Source organism: Oncorhynchus mykiss, chromosome 4, assembly GCF_057628025.1.
Source record: "Oncorhynchus mykiss isolate SJ-2025 chromosome 4, ASM5762802v1, whole genome shotgun sequence".
In the NCBI taxonomy this organism is placed as follows: Eukaryota; Metazoa; Chordata; class Actinopteri; order Salmoniformes; family Salmonidae; genus Oncorhynchus; species Oncorhynchus mykiss.
The window spans coordinates 6210774-6227500 of record NC_143025.1 but is presented as its reverse complement, the minus strand read 5'-3'; the positions used below and the strand labels follow the sequence as shown (position 1 = coordinate 6227500).

The 16727-nt window shown below is 48.5% G+C and overlaps 1 protein-coding gene across 3 annotated transcripts in view; it reads right to left on the bottom strand.

Annotated features, from left to right (window-relative positions):
• The window catches only part of LOC118945757 (synaptotagmin-7), a 311878-nt gene that overhangs the window by 758 nt on the left and 294393 nt on the right, over positions 1-16727 (bottom strand). For all 3 annotated transcript variants that reach the window (XM_090230969.1, XM_036968511.2, XM_090230967.1), the window contains 4 exons: positions 10696-10868; positions 10208-10322; positions 1538-1737; positions 1-1317 (listed from right to left, as the gene is read on the bottom strand). The exon at positions 1-1317 is cut by the window's left edge and continues 758 nt beyond it. In XM_090230969.1, the coding sequence (XP_090087095.1) occupies positions 1213-1317; positions 1538-1737; positions 10208-10322; positions 10696-10868 (593 nt within the window). In that variant the 3' untranslated portion in view covers positions 1-1212. The remainder of the gene's footprint in view (positions 1318-1537; positions 1738-10207; positions 10323-10695; positions 10869-16727) is intronic.

Sequence of the window (16727 nt, the reverse complement as noted above, 5' to 3'; positions counted from 1 at the left end):
GAGGGGGACACACCATAAGTATTGTCTAGGGATGGAGAAGACAGGGAAGAGAAGACCAGGGATGGAGAAGACAGGGAAGAGAAGACCAGGGATGGAGAAGATAGGGAAGAGAAGACCAGGGATGGAGAAGACAGGGAAGAGAAGACCAGGGATGGGGAAGACAGGGAAGAGAAGACCAGGGATGGAGAAGACAGGGAAGAGAAGACCAGGGATAGAGAAGACAGGGAAGAGAAGACCAGGGATGGAGAAGACAGGGAAGAGAAGACCAGGGATGGAGAAGACAGGGAAGAGAAGACCAGCGATAGAGAAGACAGGGAAGATAAGACCAGGGATGGGGAAGACAGGGAAGAGAAGACCAGGGATGGCGAAGACAGGGAAGAGAAGACCAGGGATGGAGAAGACAGGGAAGAGAAGACCAGGGATGGCGAAGACAGGGAAGAGAAGACCAGGGATGGAGAAGACAGGGAAGAGAAGACCAGGGATGGAGAAGACAGGGAAGAGAAGACCAGGGATGGAGAAGACAGGGAAGAGAAGACCAGCGATAGAGAAGACAGGGAAGATAAGACCAGGGATGGGGAAGACAGGGAAGAGAAGACCAGGGATGGCGAAGACAGGGAAGAGAAGACCAGGGATGGCGAAGACAGGGAAGAGAAGACCAGGGATGGAGAAGACAGGGAAGAGAAGACCAGGGACGGCGAAGACAGGGAAGAGAAGACCAGGGATGGCGAAGACAGGGAAGAGAAGACCAGGGATGGCGAAGACAGGGAAGAGAAGACCAGGGATGGCGAAGACAGGGAAGAGAAGACCAGGGATGGAGAAGACAGGGAAGAGAAGATCAGGGATGGGGAAGACAGGGAAGAGAAAAACCTCAGAGACAGACACTCACACACACACACAGAGGCAGACAAACAGAAACAGGGGGACCATTGGCAGAGTGAAGGAGAGAGACAGGGTTGAATAAAAAGATAACAGGAGGAAATATATAGAGAAGCAGAATAGATAGAGAGAACAGAGGAGGAGAGGAGAAGAAGAGAGCCGAGGGGTTTAAAGGTAAAGTGAGCGGATGGCTAATTGTACCCGTGTTTCGTAGCCTGGCAGCTAGTCAGTGTTGTGCATAAGGATGGGGATTGGACGTCGGAGGGAGGGGGAGGGCCTTAATGTTGGAGACTAGAGGGAGTGGCGGGGTCACTGGAGAGGGGGTAGGCGGGACGATCAGGCCTTGAGAGCGTGCCATTGGGCCACATTAGTACGCGGCCGGCCCATCATGTCCTTCCAGTGTTTCACCTCCGCTGGACCACTCTTCCAAGATAGGTAGATCTGAGAGAGAGAGAGAGAGAGAGAGAGACAGAGCGAGAGAGACAGAGAGAGAGAGACAGAGAGAGAGAGAGAGACAGAGAGAGAGAGACAGAGAGAGAGAGAGAGAGAGAGAGAGAGAGAGAGAGAGACAGAGACAGAGAGATTTTCACAATGAGCCAATCAGAGATGCTCAGGTAAAGTGGGAGGGGGCAGAGCAAGGTTACCACAGAGCGTTGGTTACCTTGCCAATGACGTCATTGCGGCTGAGCCGGTCCTTGTCCATGACGGTGATGATGATGGTGGTCTCCCGGAGGACGTGGGCCGGAACCTCGAAGGGGAAAGACTCATTGAAGACGGGGTTGAGACAACACTTTATGGTCACTGTCTTCTTCTTCTCAATACGCTTGTCCTTGTGCATCAGCCACAGCTTCACATAGGGGTCTGAAAGGAGGAGGAGGAGGAGGAGGAGGAGGAGGAGGAGGAGGAGGAGGAGGAGGAGGAAGAATAGGAGGAGGAGGAGGAAGAAGAGGAGGAGGAGGAGGAGGAGGAGGAGGAGGAAGAATAGGAGGAGGAGGAGGAGGAATAGGAAGAATAGGAGGAGGGGGAGGAGGAGGAAGAAGAGGAGGAGAAGGAGGAGGAGGAAGAAGAATAGGAGGGAGGAGGAAGAAGAGGAGGAGGAGGAGGAGGAGGAGGAAGAAGAGGAGGAGGAGGAGGAGGAGAGGAAGAGGAGAAGGAGGAGGAGGAGGAAGAAGAATAGGAGGGAGGAGGAAGAAGAGGAGGAAGAAGAGGAGGAGGAGGAAGAAGAATAGGAGGGAGGAGGAAGAAGAGGAGGAGGAGGAGGAGGAGGAGAGGAAGAATAGGAAGAGGGGTGGAGGAGGAGGAGGAGGAGGAAGAAGAGGAGGAGGGGTGGAGGAGGAGTAGGAGGAAGAAGAGGAGGAGGAGGAAGAAGAGGAGGAGGGGTGGAGGAGGGGTGGAGGAGGAGGAGGAGGAAGAAGAGGAGGAGGAAGAAGAGGAGGAGGGGTGGAGGAGGAGTAGGAGGAAGAAGAGGAGGAGGAGGAAGAAGAGGAGGAAGAATAGGAGGAGGGGTGGAGGAGGAGGAGGAGGAAGAAGAGGAGGAGGAAGAAGAGGAGGAGGGGTGGAGGAGGAGTAGGAGGAAGAAGAGGAGGAGGAGGAAGAAGAGGATGAGGAGGAGGAGGGGGAGGAGGAAGAATAGGAGGAGGAGGACGAGGAGGAGGAAGAAGAAGAGGAGGAGGAGGAAGAAGAGGAGGAGGAGGAAGAATAGGAGGAGGTGGAGGAGGAGCAAGAGGAGGAGGAAGAAGAGAAGGAGGAGGAAGAATAGGAGGAGGTGGAGGAGGAGGAGGAGGAGTAAGAGGAAGAGGAGGTAGAGGTAGAGGAGGAGGAGGAAGAAAAGGAGGAGGTGGTGGAGGAGGAAGAGGAGGAGGAGGAAGAGGAGGAAGAAGCGTAGGATATGGAGGAGGAGATGGAGAAGATGAGGAGGAAAGAGAAGAGGAGGAGGTGGAGGAAGAGTAGGAGGAAGAGAAGAAAGAGAAGGAGGAAGAGTAGAAGGAAGAGGAGGAAAAGAAGGAGGAAGAGAAGGGGGAGGAGGAGGAGAGAAGTAGAATGCAACAGGTTAGGACACACACGGAGACAATATCAAAGGAATATCGAATCTACTGATTCTGGTAGAGCAGGGGTGTCAATCTACTGATTCTAATAGAGCAGGGGTGTCAATCTACTGATTCTAATAGAGCAGGGGTGTTAATCTACTGATTCTAATAGAGCAGGGGTGTCAATCTACTGATTCTAATAGAGCAGGGGTGTCAATCTACTGATTCTAATAGAGCAGGGGTGTCAATCTACTGATTCTAATAGAGCAGGGGTGTTAATCTACTGATTCTAATAGAGCAGGGGTGTCAATCTACTGATTCTGGTAGAGCAGGGGTGTTAATCTACTGATTCTAATAGAGCAGGGGTGTTAATCTACTGATTCTGGTAGAGCAGGGGTGTTAATCTACTGATTCTGGTAGAGCAGGGGTGTCAATCTACTGATTCTGATAGAGCAGGGGTGTTAATCTACTGATTCTAATAGAGCAGGGGTGTCAATCTACTGATTCTAATAGAGCAGGGGTGTTAATCTACTGATTCTAATAGAGCAGGGGTGTTAATCTACTGATTCTGGTAGAGCAGGGGTGTCAATCTACTGATTCTAATAGAGCAGGGGTGTCAATCTACTGATTCTAATAGAGCAGGGGTGTCAATCTACTGATTCTAATAGAGCAGGGGTGTCAATCTACTGATTCTAATAGAGCAGGGGTGTTAATCTACTGATTCTAATAGAGCAGGGGTGTCAATCTACTGATTCTAATAGAGCAGGGGTGTCAATCTACTGATTCTAATAGAGCAGGGGTGTCAATCTACTGATTCTAATAGAGCAGGGGTGTTAATCTACTGATTCTAATAGAGCAGGGGTGTCAATCTACTGATTCTGGTAGAGCAGGGGTGTTAATCTACTGATTCTAATAGAGCAGGGGTGTTAATCTACTGATTCTAATAGAGCAGGGGTGTTAATCTACTGATTCTAATAGAGCAGGGGTGTTAATCTACTGATTCTAATAGAGCAGGGGTGTTAATCTACTGATTCTGGTAGAGCAGGGGTGTCAATCTACTGATTCTGGTAGAGCAGGGGTGTCAATCTACTGATTCTAATAGAGCAGGGGTGTTAATCTACTGATTCTGGTAGAGCAGGGGTGTCAATCTACTGATTCTAATAGCGCAGGGGTGTTAATCTACTGATTCTGGTAGAGCAGGGGTGTTAATCTACTGATTCTAATAGAGCAGGGGTGTTAATCTACTGATTCTAATAGAGCAGGGGTGTTAATCTACTGATTCTAATAGAGCAGGGGTGTTAATCTACTGATTCTAATAGAGCAGGGGTGTTAATCTACTGATTCTGGTAGAGCAGGGGTGTTAATCTACTGATTCTAATAGAGCAGGGGTGTTAATCTACTGATTCTGGTAGAGCAGGGGTGTCAATCTACTGATTCTAATAGAGCAGGGGTGTTAATCTACTGATTCTGGTAGAGCAGGGGTGTCAATCTACTGATTCTGGTAGAGCAGGGGTGTCAATCTACTGATTCTAATAGAGCAGGGGTGTTAATCTACTGATTCTGGTAGAGCAGGGGTGTCAATCTACTGATTGTAATAGCGCAGGGGTGTTAATCTACTGATTCTGGTAGAGCAGGGGTGTTAATCTACTGATTCTGGTAGAGCAGGGGTGTTAATCTACTGATTCTGGTAGAGCAGGGGTGTCAATCTACTGATTCTGGTAGAGCAGGGGTGTCAATCTACTGATTCTGGTAGAGCAGGGGTGTCAATCTACTGATTCTGGTAGAGCAGGGGTGTCAATCTACTGATTCTGGTAGAGCAGGGGTGTCAATCTACTGATTCTGGTAGAGCAGGGGTGTTAATCTACTGATTCTGGTAGAGCAGGGGTGTCAATCTACTGATTCTGGTAGAGCAGGGGTGTCAATCTACTGATTCTAATAGAGCAGGGGTGTTAATCTACTGATTCTAATAGAGCAGGGGTGTCAATCTACTGATTCTGGTAGAGCAGGGGTGTTAATCTACTGATTCTGGTAGAGCAGGGGTGTCAATCTACTGATTCTGGTAGAGCAGGGGTGTCAATCTACTGATTCTGGTAGAGCAGGGGTGTCAATCTACTGATTCTAATAGAGCAGGGGTGTTAATCTACTGATTCTGGTAGAGCAGGGGTGTCAATCTACTGATTCTGGTAGAGCAGGGGTGTCAATCTACTGATTCTGGTAGAGCAGGGGTGTCAATCTACTGATTCTGGTAGAGCAGGGGTGTTAATCTACTGATTCTGGTAGAGCAGGGGTGTCAATCTACTGATTCTGGTAGAGCAGGGGTGTCAATCTACTGATTCTAATAGAGCAGGGGTGTTAATCTACTGATTCTAATAGAGCAGGGGTGTCAATCTACTGATTCTGGTAGAGCAGGGGTGTTAATCTACTGATTCTGGTAGAGCAGGGGTGTTAATCTACTGATTCTGGTAGAGCAGGGGTGTCAATCTACTGATTCTAATAGAGCAGGGGTGTTAATCTACTGATTCTGGTAGAGCAGGGGTGTCAATCTACTGATTGTAATAGAGCAGGGGTGTCAATCTACTGATTCTAATAGAGCAGGGGTGTTAATCTACTGATTGTAATAGAGCAGGGGTGTCAATCTACTGATTCTAATAGAGCAGGGGTGTTAATCTACTGATTCTGGTAGAGCAGGGGTGTCAATCTACTGATTGTAATAGAGCAGGGGTGTTAATCTACTGATTCTAATAGAGCAGGGGTGTTAATCTACTGATTCTAATAGAGCAGGGGTGTTAATCTACTGATTCTGGTAGAGCAGGGGTGTCAATCTACTGATTCTAATAGAGCAGGGGTGTTAATCTACTGATTCTGGTAGAGCAGGGGTGTCAATCTACTGATTCTAATAGAGCAGGGGTGTTAATCTACTGATTCTAATAGAGCAGGGGTGTTAATCTACTGATTCTGGTAGAGCAGGGGTGTCAATCTACTGATTCTAATAGAGCAGGGGTGTTAATCTACTGATTCTAATAGAGCAGGGGTGTTAATCTACTGATTCTGGTAGAGCAGGGGTGTCAATCTACTGATTCTAATAGAGCAGGGGTGTTAATCTACTGATTCTAATAGAGCAGGGGTGTTAATCTACTGATTCTAATAGAGCAGGGGTGTTAATCTACTGATTGTAATAGCGCAGGGGTGTTAATCTACTGATTCTGGTAGAGCAGGGGTGTTAATCTACTGATTCTAATAGAGCAGGGGTGTTAATCTACTGATTCTGGTAGAGCAGGGGTGTCAATCTACTGATTCTAATAGCGCAGGGGTGTCAATCTACTGATTCTGGTAGAGCAGGGGTGTTAATCTACTGATTCTGGTAGAGCAGGGGTGTCAATCTACTGATTCTGGTAGAGCAGGGGTGTCAATCTACTGATTCTGGTAGAGCAGGGGTGTTAATCTACTGATTCTGATAGAGCAGGGGTGTCAATCTACGGATTCTGGTAGAGCAGGGGTGTCAATCTACTGATTCTGATAGAGCAGGGGTGTCAATCTACTGATTCTGGTAGAGCAGGGGTGTTAATCTACTGATTCTGGTAGAGCAGGGGTGTCAATCTACTGATTCTGATAGAGCAGGGGTGTCAATCTACTGATTCTGATAGAGCAGGGGTGTCAATCTACCGATTCTAATGGAGCAGGGGTGTCAATCTACTGATTCTGGTAGAGCAGGGGTGTCAATCTACCCTAAACCTCAACTAAATCTTTTAATCAATAATGTGGAAATTGAGCAAGTTGAGGTGACTAAACTCATTTTGACGGAGGGAAAATGCCTGTCAACATTTGCAATAAAAAAAAATCCTCTCAACATCGTTTTTTTCTTTCTGGAATGTTCCGATGCTCCCCGACTGTGTAGTTTTCATGTCGGTGATTGGATCCCCTCGCAGGCTATATGCTTATCTTTATTTATTTATTTAGTTAGGGGCGGCAGTGTAGCCTAGTGGTTAGAGCATTAGACTAGTAACCGGAAGATTGCAAGTTCAAATCCCCGAGCTGACAAGGTACAAATCTGTCGTTCTGGGTTAACAGGCAGTTAACCCACTATTCCTAGGCTGTCACTGAAAATAAGTGTTTGTTCTTAACTGACTTGCCTAGTAAAATGTATATTTATTTATCTTTATTATGGTCTTACAGAGAGCTATGGGTTACATTTGGTTTGATCTAGTGTCGTCGTCATACCAACCAAACAGACCAAACAGACAAGTATTCCTGGTGCAGTAATAGTCTCTGACTAACCGTTAAATACCAGACTAAACCTGAAGGAGTGACCACAGAGACCCTATCGAAGCTAGAGACCTATTCATTCTATGGCAGACAAAAAGATGGACAGAGCGAGAGAGAGAGAGAGAGAGAGAGAGAGAGAGAGAGAGAGACAGAGAGAGAGAGAGAGAGAGAGAGAGGGAGTTTAGCTGAAGCAGACATCAGTAGGCCAGGGGCAGTAGATTATTCTGCTAGATATAGAGCTATAGCTAGCCACAGCTGTGGCGTGATGCGTGCCTCTGTCATAGAAGGTCACCTTGCTATTGGAACTGTCTGTGTGCGTGTTTTTGTGAGTGTGTGAGTGTGTGTGTGTGTGAGGTGTTGTGACTCGACTAGATGACCCCTAGACTGTAACATTAAACACTCACTGTGTGGTCGCCGTGACAAATAATGAATGAAAAGAACAGCCTTAGAATCACTTATAATGGAGTCTGGTGTAGCAGTAACACTCAGGACTTATAATGGAGTCTGGTGTAGCAGTAACACTCAGGACTTATAATGGAGTCTGGTGTAGCAGTAACACTCAGGACTTATAATGGAGTCTGATGTAGCAGTAACACTAAGGACTTATAATGGAGTCTGGTGTAGCAGTAACACTCAGGACTTATAATGGAGTCTGGTGTAGCAGTAACACTCAGGACTTATAATGGAGTCTGGTGTAGCAGTAACACTCAGGACTTATAATGGAGTCTGGTGTAGCAGTAACACTCAGGACTTATAATGGAGTCTGGTGTAGCAGTAACACTCAGGACTTATAATGGAGTCTGGTGTAGCAGTAACACTCAGGACTTATAATGGAGTCTGATGTAGCAGTAACACTCAGGACTTATAATGGAGTCTGGTGTAGCAGTAACACTCAGGACTTATAATGGAGTCTGATGTAGCAGTAACACTCAGGACTTATAATGGAGTCTGGTGTAGCAGTAACACTCAGGACTTATAATGGAGTCTGGTGTAGCAGTAACACTCAGGACAGCAGTAACACTCAGGACTTATAATGGAGTCTGGTGTAGCAGTAACACTCAGGACAGCAGTAACACTCAGGACTTATAATGGAGTCTGGTGTAGCAGTAACACTCAGGACAGCAGTAACACTCAGGACTTATAATGGAGTCTGATGTAGCAGTAACACTCAGGACTTATAATGGAGTCTGGTGTAGCAGTAACACTCAGGACTTATAATGGAGTCTGGTGTAGCAGTAACACTCAGGACTTATAATGGAGTCTGATGTAGCAGTAACACTAAGGACTTATAATGGAGTCTGGTGTAGCAGTAACACTCAGGACAGCAGTAACACTCAGGACTTATAATGGAGTCTGGTGTAGCAGTAACACTCAGGACAGCAGTAACACTCAGGACTTATAATGGAGTCTGGTGTAGCAGTAACACTCAGGACAGCAGTAACACTCAGGACTTATAATGGAGTCTGATGTAGCAGTAACACTCAGGACTTATAATGGAGTCTGGTGTAGCAGTAACACTCAGGACTTATAATGGAGTCTGGTGTAGCAGTAACACTCAGGACTTATAATGGAGTCTGGTGTAGCAGTAACACTCAGGACTTATAATGGAGTCTGGTGTAGCAGTAACACTCAGGACAGCAGTAACACTCAGGACTTATAATGGAGTCTGGTGTAGCAGTAACACTCAGGACAGCAGTAACACTCAGGACTTATAATGGAGTCTGGTGTAGCAGTAACACTCAGGACAGCAGTAACACTAAGGACTTATAATGGAGTCTGGTGTAGCAGTAACACTCAGGACTTATAATGGAGTCTGGTGTAGCAGTAACACTCAGGACTTATAATGGAGTCTGGTGTAGCAGTAACACTCAGGACTTATAATGGAGTCTGGTGTAGCAGTAACACTCAGGACTTATAATGGAGTCTGGTGTAGCAGTAACACTCAGGACTTATAATGGAGTCTGGTGTAGCAGTAACACTCAGGACAGCAGTAACACTCAGGACTTATAATGGAGTCTGGTGTAACAGTAAAACCCAGGACTCCAGACCACACATGCACTCTTGGACACGGGGGGTTCTAGCCCCGGTTTGGCCGATCGACTGTGCCCATAATTTCTTTCTGTGTCTCTAAGTCTATCACCCAACCTCCGTTCTTCCACTTGTCATATGAGAAACAGTCAGATATGGTTAGGAACAGGAAATACGGGATTAGAACTCCATAGATTCTACAGATCCCCCGAGACTTCCTGAGACTCCCCGAGACTCCCCGAGACTTCCCGAGACTCCCCGAGACTCCCAGAGTCTTCCCGAGACTCCCCGAGACTCCCAGAGTCTTCCCGAGACTCCGAGACTCCCAGAGACTCCCAGAGTCTTCCCGAGACTCCCAGAGACTCCCAGAGTCTTCCAGAGCCTCCCAGAGTCTTCCCGAGACTCCCAGAGTCTTCCCGAGACTCCCAGAGAGACCCCCGAGACTCCCAGGGTCTTCCCGAGACTCCCAGAGAGACCCCCGAGACGCCCAGAGTCTTCCCGAGACTCCCAGAGAGACCCCCGAGACTCCCAGAGTCTTCCCGAGACTCCCAGAGTCTTCCCCCCGAGACTCCCAGAGTCTTCCCGAGACTCCCAGAGTCTTCCCGAGACTCCCCGAGACAAAGCCTTTGAGAAAGGGATTCAGGGGGTGATGGTGGAGGGAATGAGGGAGGGAAGGAGGGAGACCCAATGTCCATGGCTTTGAGAGGGTTATAGGGGAGGGAGGGAAGGGGGGAAGGAGGGAAGGAGAGGAGACTAACCTGATGTTCCTCCTATGTCCATGGCTTTGAGAGGGTTATAGGGGAGGGAGGGAAGGAGGGAAGGAGGGAAGGAGAGGAGACTAACCTGATCTTCCTCCTATGTCCATGGCTTTGAGAGGGTTATAGGGGAGGGAGGGAAGGGGGGAATGAGGGAAGGAGAGGAGACTAACCTGATCTTCCTCCTATGTCCATGACTTTGAGAGGGTTATAGGGGAGGGAGGGAAGGGGGGAATTAGGGAAGGAGAGAAGACTAACCTGATGTTCCTCCTATGTCCATGGCTTTGAGATTGCGTGCTTTGATGATGTTCACAGTGATGGTGTTGGCTGTTGGGTTATAGCACAGAGACACCAGCAAGTCCCCTCGCCTCCCCTGGGGAACACAGGCAGACAGACAGACAGACAGACAGACAGACAGACAGACACAGCAGTTAGTCACTTAATGCATGCAGTGTAGACAGATCACCCTTGATCTGAGCCTATACTCACAAAGAATCTTAGTGTAGGAGTACTAAACCCAGGAACAGTTTCACATGTTAAATCATAATGACTAATAGGGGAGATACCTGATCCTAGATCAAAGTAGCAAACCTACTCTGAGACACTTAGTGAGTACGGGCCCTGGTCTGTCACAGAATACTGGACAATGATTAAACCTAGAGAAATAAGCTGTAAATAGGCCTGTTGAATGGAGAAAGACTGTCCAGTCTGACAACGTGGATTGTTGGGGAAAGTTGACTACTTACCGCTCCGTCCATGCAGGGTTTGAGCTCCTTCCAGAAGGTCTGCATGTGTCCCAGGTCACTGAGCTTGTTGAGAGGGATGGATACCTCCCCGATGGGGTCGTTACGACTGAATCGGTCAAAGTCCAACACCTGGAGGTACAGAGTCCTCTCCCTCACCTTCTCATACGGGAAACCTGGGTGGGAGGGAGAAGGAGGGGCGGGGGGGAGGAGAGAGAAACAGGCAGAAACAGAGAGAAGGAGAAACAGCGACAGTGAGAGATATAGATAGAAAACCGTTGTGTGAAAACAGTCACACTTGGGAACGAGGTCTTTTGACCTAAATAGGACTTCCTGGTTAAATAAAAGACTGACATATATCCTCGACAACAACCTGAGCGAATCAAATCAAATTGTACTGGTCGTGTACACAGTTAGCAGGTGTTACGGTGGATGCAGTAAGATGCTTGTGTTACTAGTTCCTGTCAATCAATACAGGAAACGACAAACAAGCGCGGGAATAATCAAAAATGATTAACTTATTTAAAAAAATGTAGCACAGCAGTATATATATTAACAGTTTTAAAGTGACCAGTGTTCAGTGACTATGTATATAGGGCAGCAGTCTCTAAGGTGCAGGGTTGAGTACCAGGTGGTAGCCGTCTAGTAACAGTCTCTAAGGGGTAGAGTACCGGGTGGTAGGAGGCTAGTAACAGTATCTAAGGTTCAGGGTGGTAGGAGGCTAGTAACAGTGACTAAGGTTCAGGGTGGTAGGATGCTAGTAACAGTATCTAAGGTTCAGGGTGGTAGGAGGCTAGTAACAGTATCTAAGGTTCAGGGTGGTAGGAGGCTAGTAACAGTGACTAAGGTTCAGGGTGGTAGGATGCTAGTAACAGTGACTAAGGTACAGGGTGGTAGGATGCTAGTAACAGTGACTAAGGTTCAGGGTAGAGTACCGGGTGGTAGCAGGCTAGTAACAGTCTCTAAGGGGTAGGGTACCGGGTGGTAGCAGGCTAGTAACAGTCTCTAAGGGGTAGAGTACCGGGTGGTAGGATGCTAGTAACAGTGACTAAGGTTCAGGTTAGAGTACCGGGTGGTAGGATACTAGTAACAGTGACTAAGGTTCAGGGTGGTAGGATGCTCGTAACAGTGACTAAGGTTCAGGGTGGTAGGATGCTAGTAACAGTGACTAATGTACAGGGTAGAGTACCGGGTGGTAGGATGCTAGTAACAGTGACTAAGGTTCAGGGTAGAGTACCGGGTGGTAGGATGCTAGTAACAGTGACTAAGGTTCAGGGTGGTAGGATGCTAGTAACAGTGACTAAGGTTCAGGGTGGTAGGATGCTAGTAACAGTGACTAAGGTGCAGGGTGGTAGCAGGCTAGTAACAGTGACTAAGGTTCAGGGTTGAGTACCGGGTGGTAGGAGGCTAGTAACAGTGACTAAGGTGCAGGGTAGAGTACTGGGTGGAAGGAGGCTAGTAACAGTGACTAAGTTTCAGGGTGGTAGGAGGCTAGTAACAGTGACTAAGGTTCAGGGTGGTAGGATGCTAGTAACAGTGACTAAGGTTCAGGGTGGTAGGATGCTAGTAACAGTGACTAAGGTTCAGGGTGGTAGGATGCTAGTAACAGTGACTTAGGTTCAGGGTGGTAGGATGCTAGTAACAGTGACTAAGGTGCAGGGTGGTAGCAGGCTAGTAACAGTGACTAAGGTGCAGGGTAGAGTACCGGGTGGTAGGAGGCTAGTAACAGTGACTACGGTGCAGGGTAGAGTACCGGGTGGTAGGAGGCTAGTAACAGTGACTAAGGTTCAGGGTAGAGTACCGGGTGGTAGGAGGCTAGTAACAGTGACTAAGGTGCAGGGTAGAGTACCGGGTGGTAGGAGGCTAGTAACAGTGACTAAGGTTCAGGGTAGAGTACCGGGTGGTAGGAGGCTAGTAACAGTGACTAAGGTTCAGGGTAGAGTACCGGGTGGTAGGATGCTAGTAACAGTGACTAAGGTTCAGGGTAGAGTACCGGGTGGTAGGATGCTAGTAACAGTGACTAAGGTTCAGGGTAGAGTACCGGGTGGTAGGAGGCTAGTAACAGTGACTAAGGTTCAGGGTGGTAGGATGCTAGTAACAGTGACTAAGGTTCAGGGTAGAGTACCGGGTGGTAGGATGCTGGTAACAGTGACTAAGGTTCAGGGTAGAGTACCGGGTGGTAGGAGGCTAGTAACAGTGACTAAGGTGCAGGGTAGAGTACCGGGTGGTAGGATGCTAGTAACAGTGACTAAGGTTCAGGGTAGAGTACCGGGTGGTAGGAGGCTAGTAACAGTGACTACGGTGCAGGGTAGAGTACCGTGTGGAAGGAGGCTAGTAACAGTGACTAAGGTGCAGGGTAGAGTACTGGGTGGTAGGAGGCTAGTAACAGTGACTAAGGTGCAGGGTAGAGTACCGGGTGGTAGGAGGCTAGTAACAGTGACTAAGGTGCAGGGTAGAGTACCGTGTGGAAGGAGGCTAGTAACAGTGACTAAGGTTCAGGGTAGAGTACCGGGTGGTAGGAGGCTAGTAACAGTGACTACGGTGCAGGGTAGAGTACCGTGTGGAAGGAGGCTAGTAACAGTGACTAAGGTTCAGGGTTGAGTACCGGGTGGTAGGAGGCTAGTAACAGTGACTAAGGTTCAGGGTAGAGTACCGGGTGGTAGGAGGCTAGTAACAGTGACTACGGTGCAGGGTAGAGTACTGGGTGGTAGGAGGCTAGTAACAGTGACTAAGGTTCAGGGTAGAGTACCGGGTGGTAGGAGGCTAGTAACAGTGACTAAGGTTCAGGGTAGAGTACCGGGTGGTAGGAGGCTAGTAACAGTGACTACGGTGCAGGGTAGAGTACCGGGTGGTAGGAGGCTAGTAACAGTGACTAAGGTTCAGGGTAGAGTACCGGGTGGTAGGAGGCTAGTAACAGTGACTACGGTGCAGGGTAGAGTACCGGGTGGTAGGAGGCTAGTAACAGTGACTAAGGTTCAGGGTAGAGTACCGGGTGGTAGGAGGCTAGTAACAGTGACTACGGTGCAGGGTAGAGTACCGGGTGGTAGGAGGCTAGTAACAGTGACTAAGGTTCAGGGTGGTAGGAGGCTAGTAACAGTGACTAAGGTTCAGGGTAGAGTACCGGGTGGTAGGAGGCTAGTAACAGTATCTAAGGTTCAGGGTGGTAGGATGCTAGTAACAGTGACTAAGGTTCAGGGTAGAGTACCGGGTGGTAGGAGGCTAGTAACAGTGACTAAGGTTCAGGGTAGAGTACCGGGTGGTAGGAGGCTAGTAACAGTGACTACGGTGCAGGGTAGAGTACCGTGTGGTAGGAGGCTAGTAACAGTGGGCGTGTCCCAACACTTCCGTCTTAAACTGTAGGCCGTTGAGCAAAACGTTTAATAGTATGCAACATTTCAATAATCAAGTATTTTGATTAAATTACAGGATGTCATACTAATTGTCAGCGTTGTTTTTAGTATTACTTTTTTTATTTTAGTCTAACTTGGTAAATATTTTATTTTTCTTGAACTGCACTGTTGGTTAAGGGCTTGTAAAGTAAAGCATTTCACGGTGAAGTCTACACTTGTCAATTAGACATGGGGATGTGAAAAAAGTGAGGAAACAACACAATTTTGAAAATTGCCAGTATGGCTATTCGGACATGGCCACTGACTAAGGGGCAGCAGAGGGCAGGGTACTGGGCAGAAGTATTCTAGTGGTGGCTGTTTAACTCCTGATGGAATGGGCATATAAGCTGTTTATCAGTCTCTCTGTCCCAGCTTTGATGCTGCTAGATGGTAGTAGGGTAAACAGTGGGGTGAACAGCCGTGGCTCGGGTGGCTGAGGTCCTTGATGGTCTTCTTGGCCTTCCTGTGACACTGGATGCTTTCGGTGTCCTGGCTGTCAGTCAGTCAATGTGCCCCTATGCTGCATTGGGCTGACCGCACCACCCTCTGGAGAGCCCTGCGGTTGCAGGAGGTGCAATTGCCGTCCCAGGCAGTGATACTGCCTTTCTTGGATGCAGGAATGATGGTGGACATCTTGAAGCAAGTGGAGACAACAGACTGGGATAGGGAATGCTCTCAATGGTGAATCTGTAGCAGTTGGTGAGGGATTTAGGGGTCAAGCAACATTTCTTCAGACTCCTTTCTTCAGCACACTGTCGGTGTGCATTTCCGGTCTTCAGTGATGTGGGACTTGAAGCTTTTGACCCACTCCACTGCGGCCCTGTTGATATGGGATGGGGGCGTGCTCTCTCTGCTGTTTCCTGAAGTCCACGATCAGGTACTTCGTTTTGTTGACGTTGAGAGGGAGGTTATTTTCCTGGCACCACTCTGCCAAGACACTCACCTCCTCCCTGTAGGCTGTTTTGTCGTTGTTGGTAATCAGGTCTACCACTGTTGTGTTGTTAGCAAACTTGATGATTGAGTCTGAGACGTGTGTGGCCACACAGTCATGGGTGAACTGGGAGTAGAGGAGGGGTGCTGTTGGGGCGGTAAGCAAATTGTAGTGGGTCTAGGGTGTAAGGTGGAGGCAATATGGTCCTTAACTAGCCTCTCAAAGCACTTCATGATGACAGAAGTGAGTGCTACGGGGCGATAGTTATTTAGTTCAGTTACCTTAGCTTTCTTGGATGCAGGAATGATGGTGGACATCTTGAAGCAAGTGGAGACAACAGACTGGGATAGGGAATGATTGAATATGTCCATAAACACTCCAGCCAGCTGGTGTACTCATGCTCTGAGGACAGGGCTTGGGATGCCAGTCTGGGCTGGTAGCCTTGCAAGGGTTAACACGCTTATATGTCTTACTCACATTGGCCACGGAGATCGGGAGCACACAGTCCTTAGGAACGGCGGAGGCCTACGCCGGCAGCTCAGTGTTGTTTTCCTCGAAGCCAGCAAAGAAGGTGTTTAGCTTGTCCGGGAGCAAGGCATCGGTGTCCGCGAGGTGGCTGGCTTCCCTTTATAACCTGTGATTGTCTGGAGTCCCTGCCCACATACATCTCATGTCTGAGCTGTTGAATTGCAACTCCAGTTTGTCTCTGTACTAATGTTTTTGCTTCTTTGATTGCCTTACGGAGGTCACAGCTGGTCTGTCTGTACACGTCCACGTTCCAAGTCACCTTGCCGTGGTTAAATGCCTTGGTTCGCACTTTTAGTTTTGCGTGAATGCTGCCATCAATCCATGGTTTGGATAAGTTCTAATCACAGTAGGAACAACATCCTCTATGCACTTCCTGATGAACTCAGACCAATGTTGAACAGTCCTTACCAACCACAGGAGCTTCCTGCTTAAGTTTCTGCCTATAGACAGGGAAGAGCAGGTTGGAGGCCTGGTCAGATTTCCCGAAGGAAGGCGGGTGAGGGCCTTGTAGCCATGCTACCTATCTCTTACCTATCTCCCCATGATTTGGTCCTGCCGTACATACCTACGCATGCACTACGGTCACAAGACGCAGGCCTCCTTACTGTCCCTAGAATTTATAAGCAAACAGCTGGAGGCAGGGGTTTCTCCTATAGAGCTACATTTTTATGGAATGGTCTGCCTATTCATGTGAGAGACGCAGACTCAGTCTCAACCTTTAAGTCCTTACTGAAGACTCATCTCTTCAGTAGGTCCTATGATTGAGTGTAGTCTGGCCCAGGGGTGCGAAGGTGAACGGCAAGGTACTGGAGCGATGAACCACCCTTGCTGTCTCTGCCTGTCCGGCTCCCCTCTCTCCACTGGGATTCTCTGCCTCTGACCCTATTATGGGGACTGAGTCACTGGCTTACTAGTGCTCTTCCATGACATCCCTGGGAGGGGTGCGTCACTTGAGTGTGTTGAGTCACTGTCGTGATCTTCCTGTCCAGTTTGCGCCGCCTCGGGCTCGTGCGGTGGAGGAGATCTCCGTAGACTATACTCAGTCTCAGGGTAGTAAGTTGATGGTCTGTTTATATCCCTCTAGTGGTGTGGGGGCTGTGCTTTCGCAAAATTGGTGGGGTCATATTCTGCATGGCTGGCCCTGTCCGGGGTTATCGTCGGACGGAGCCACAGTGTCTCCCGACCCT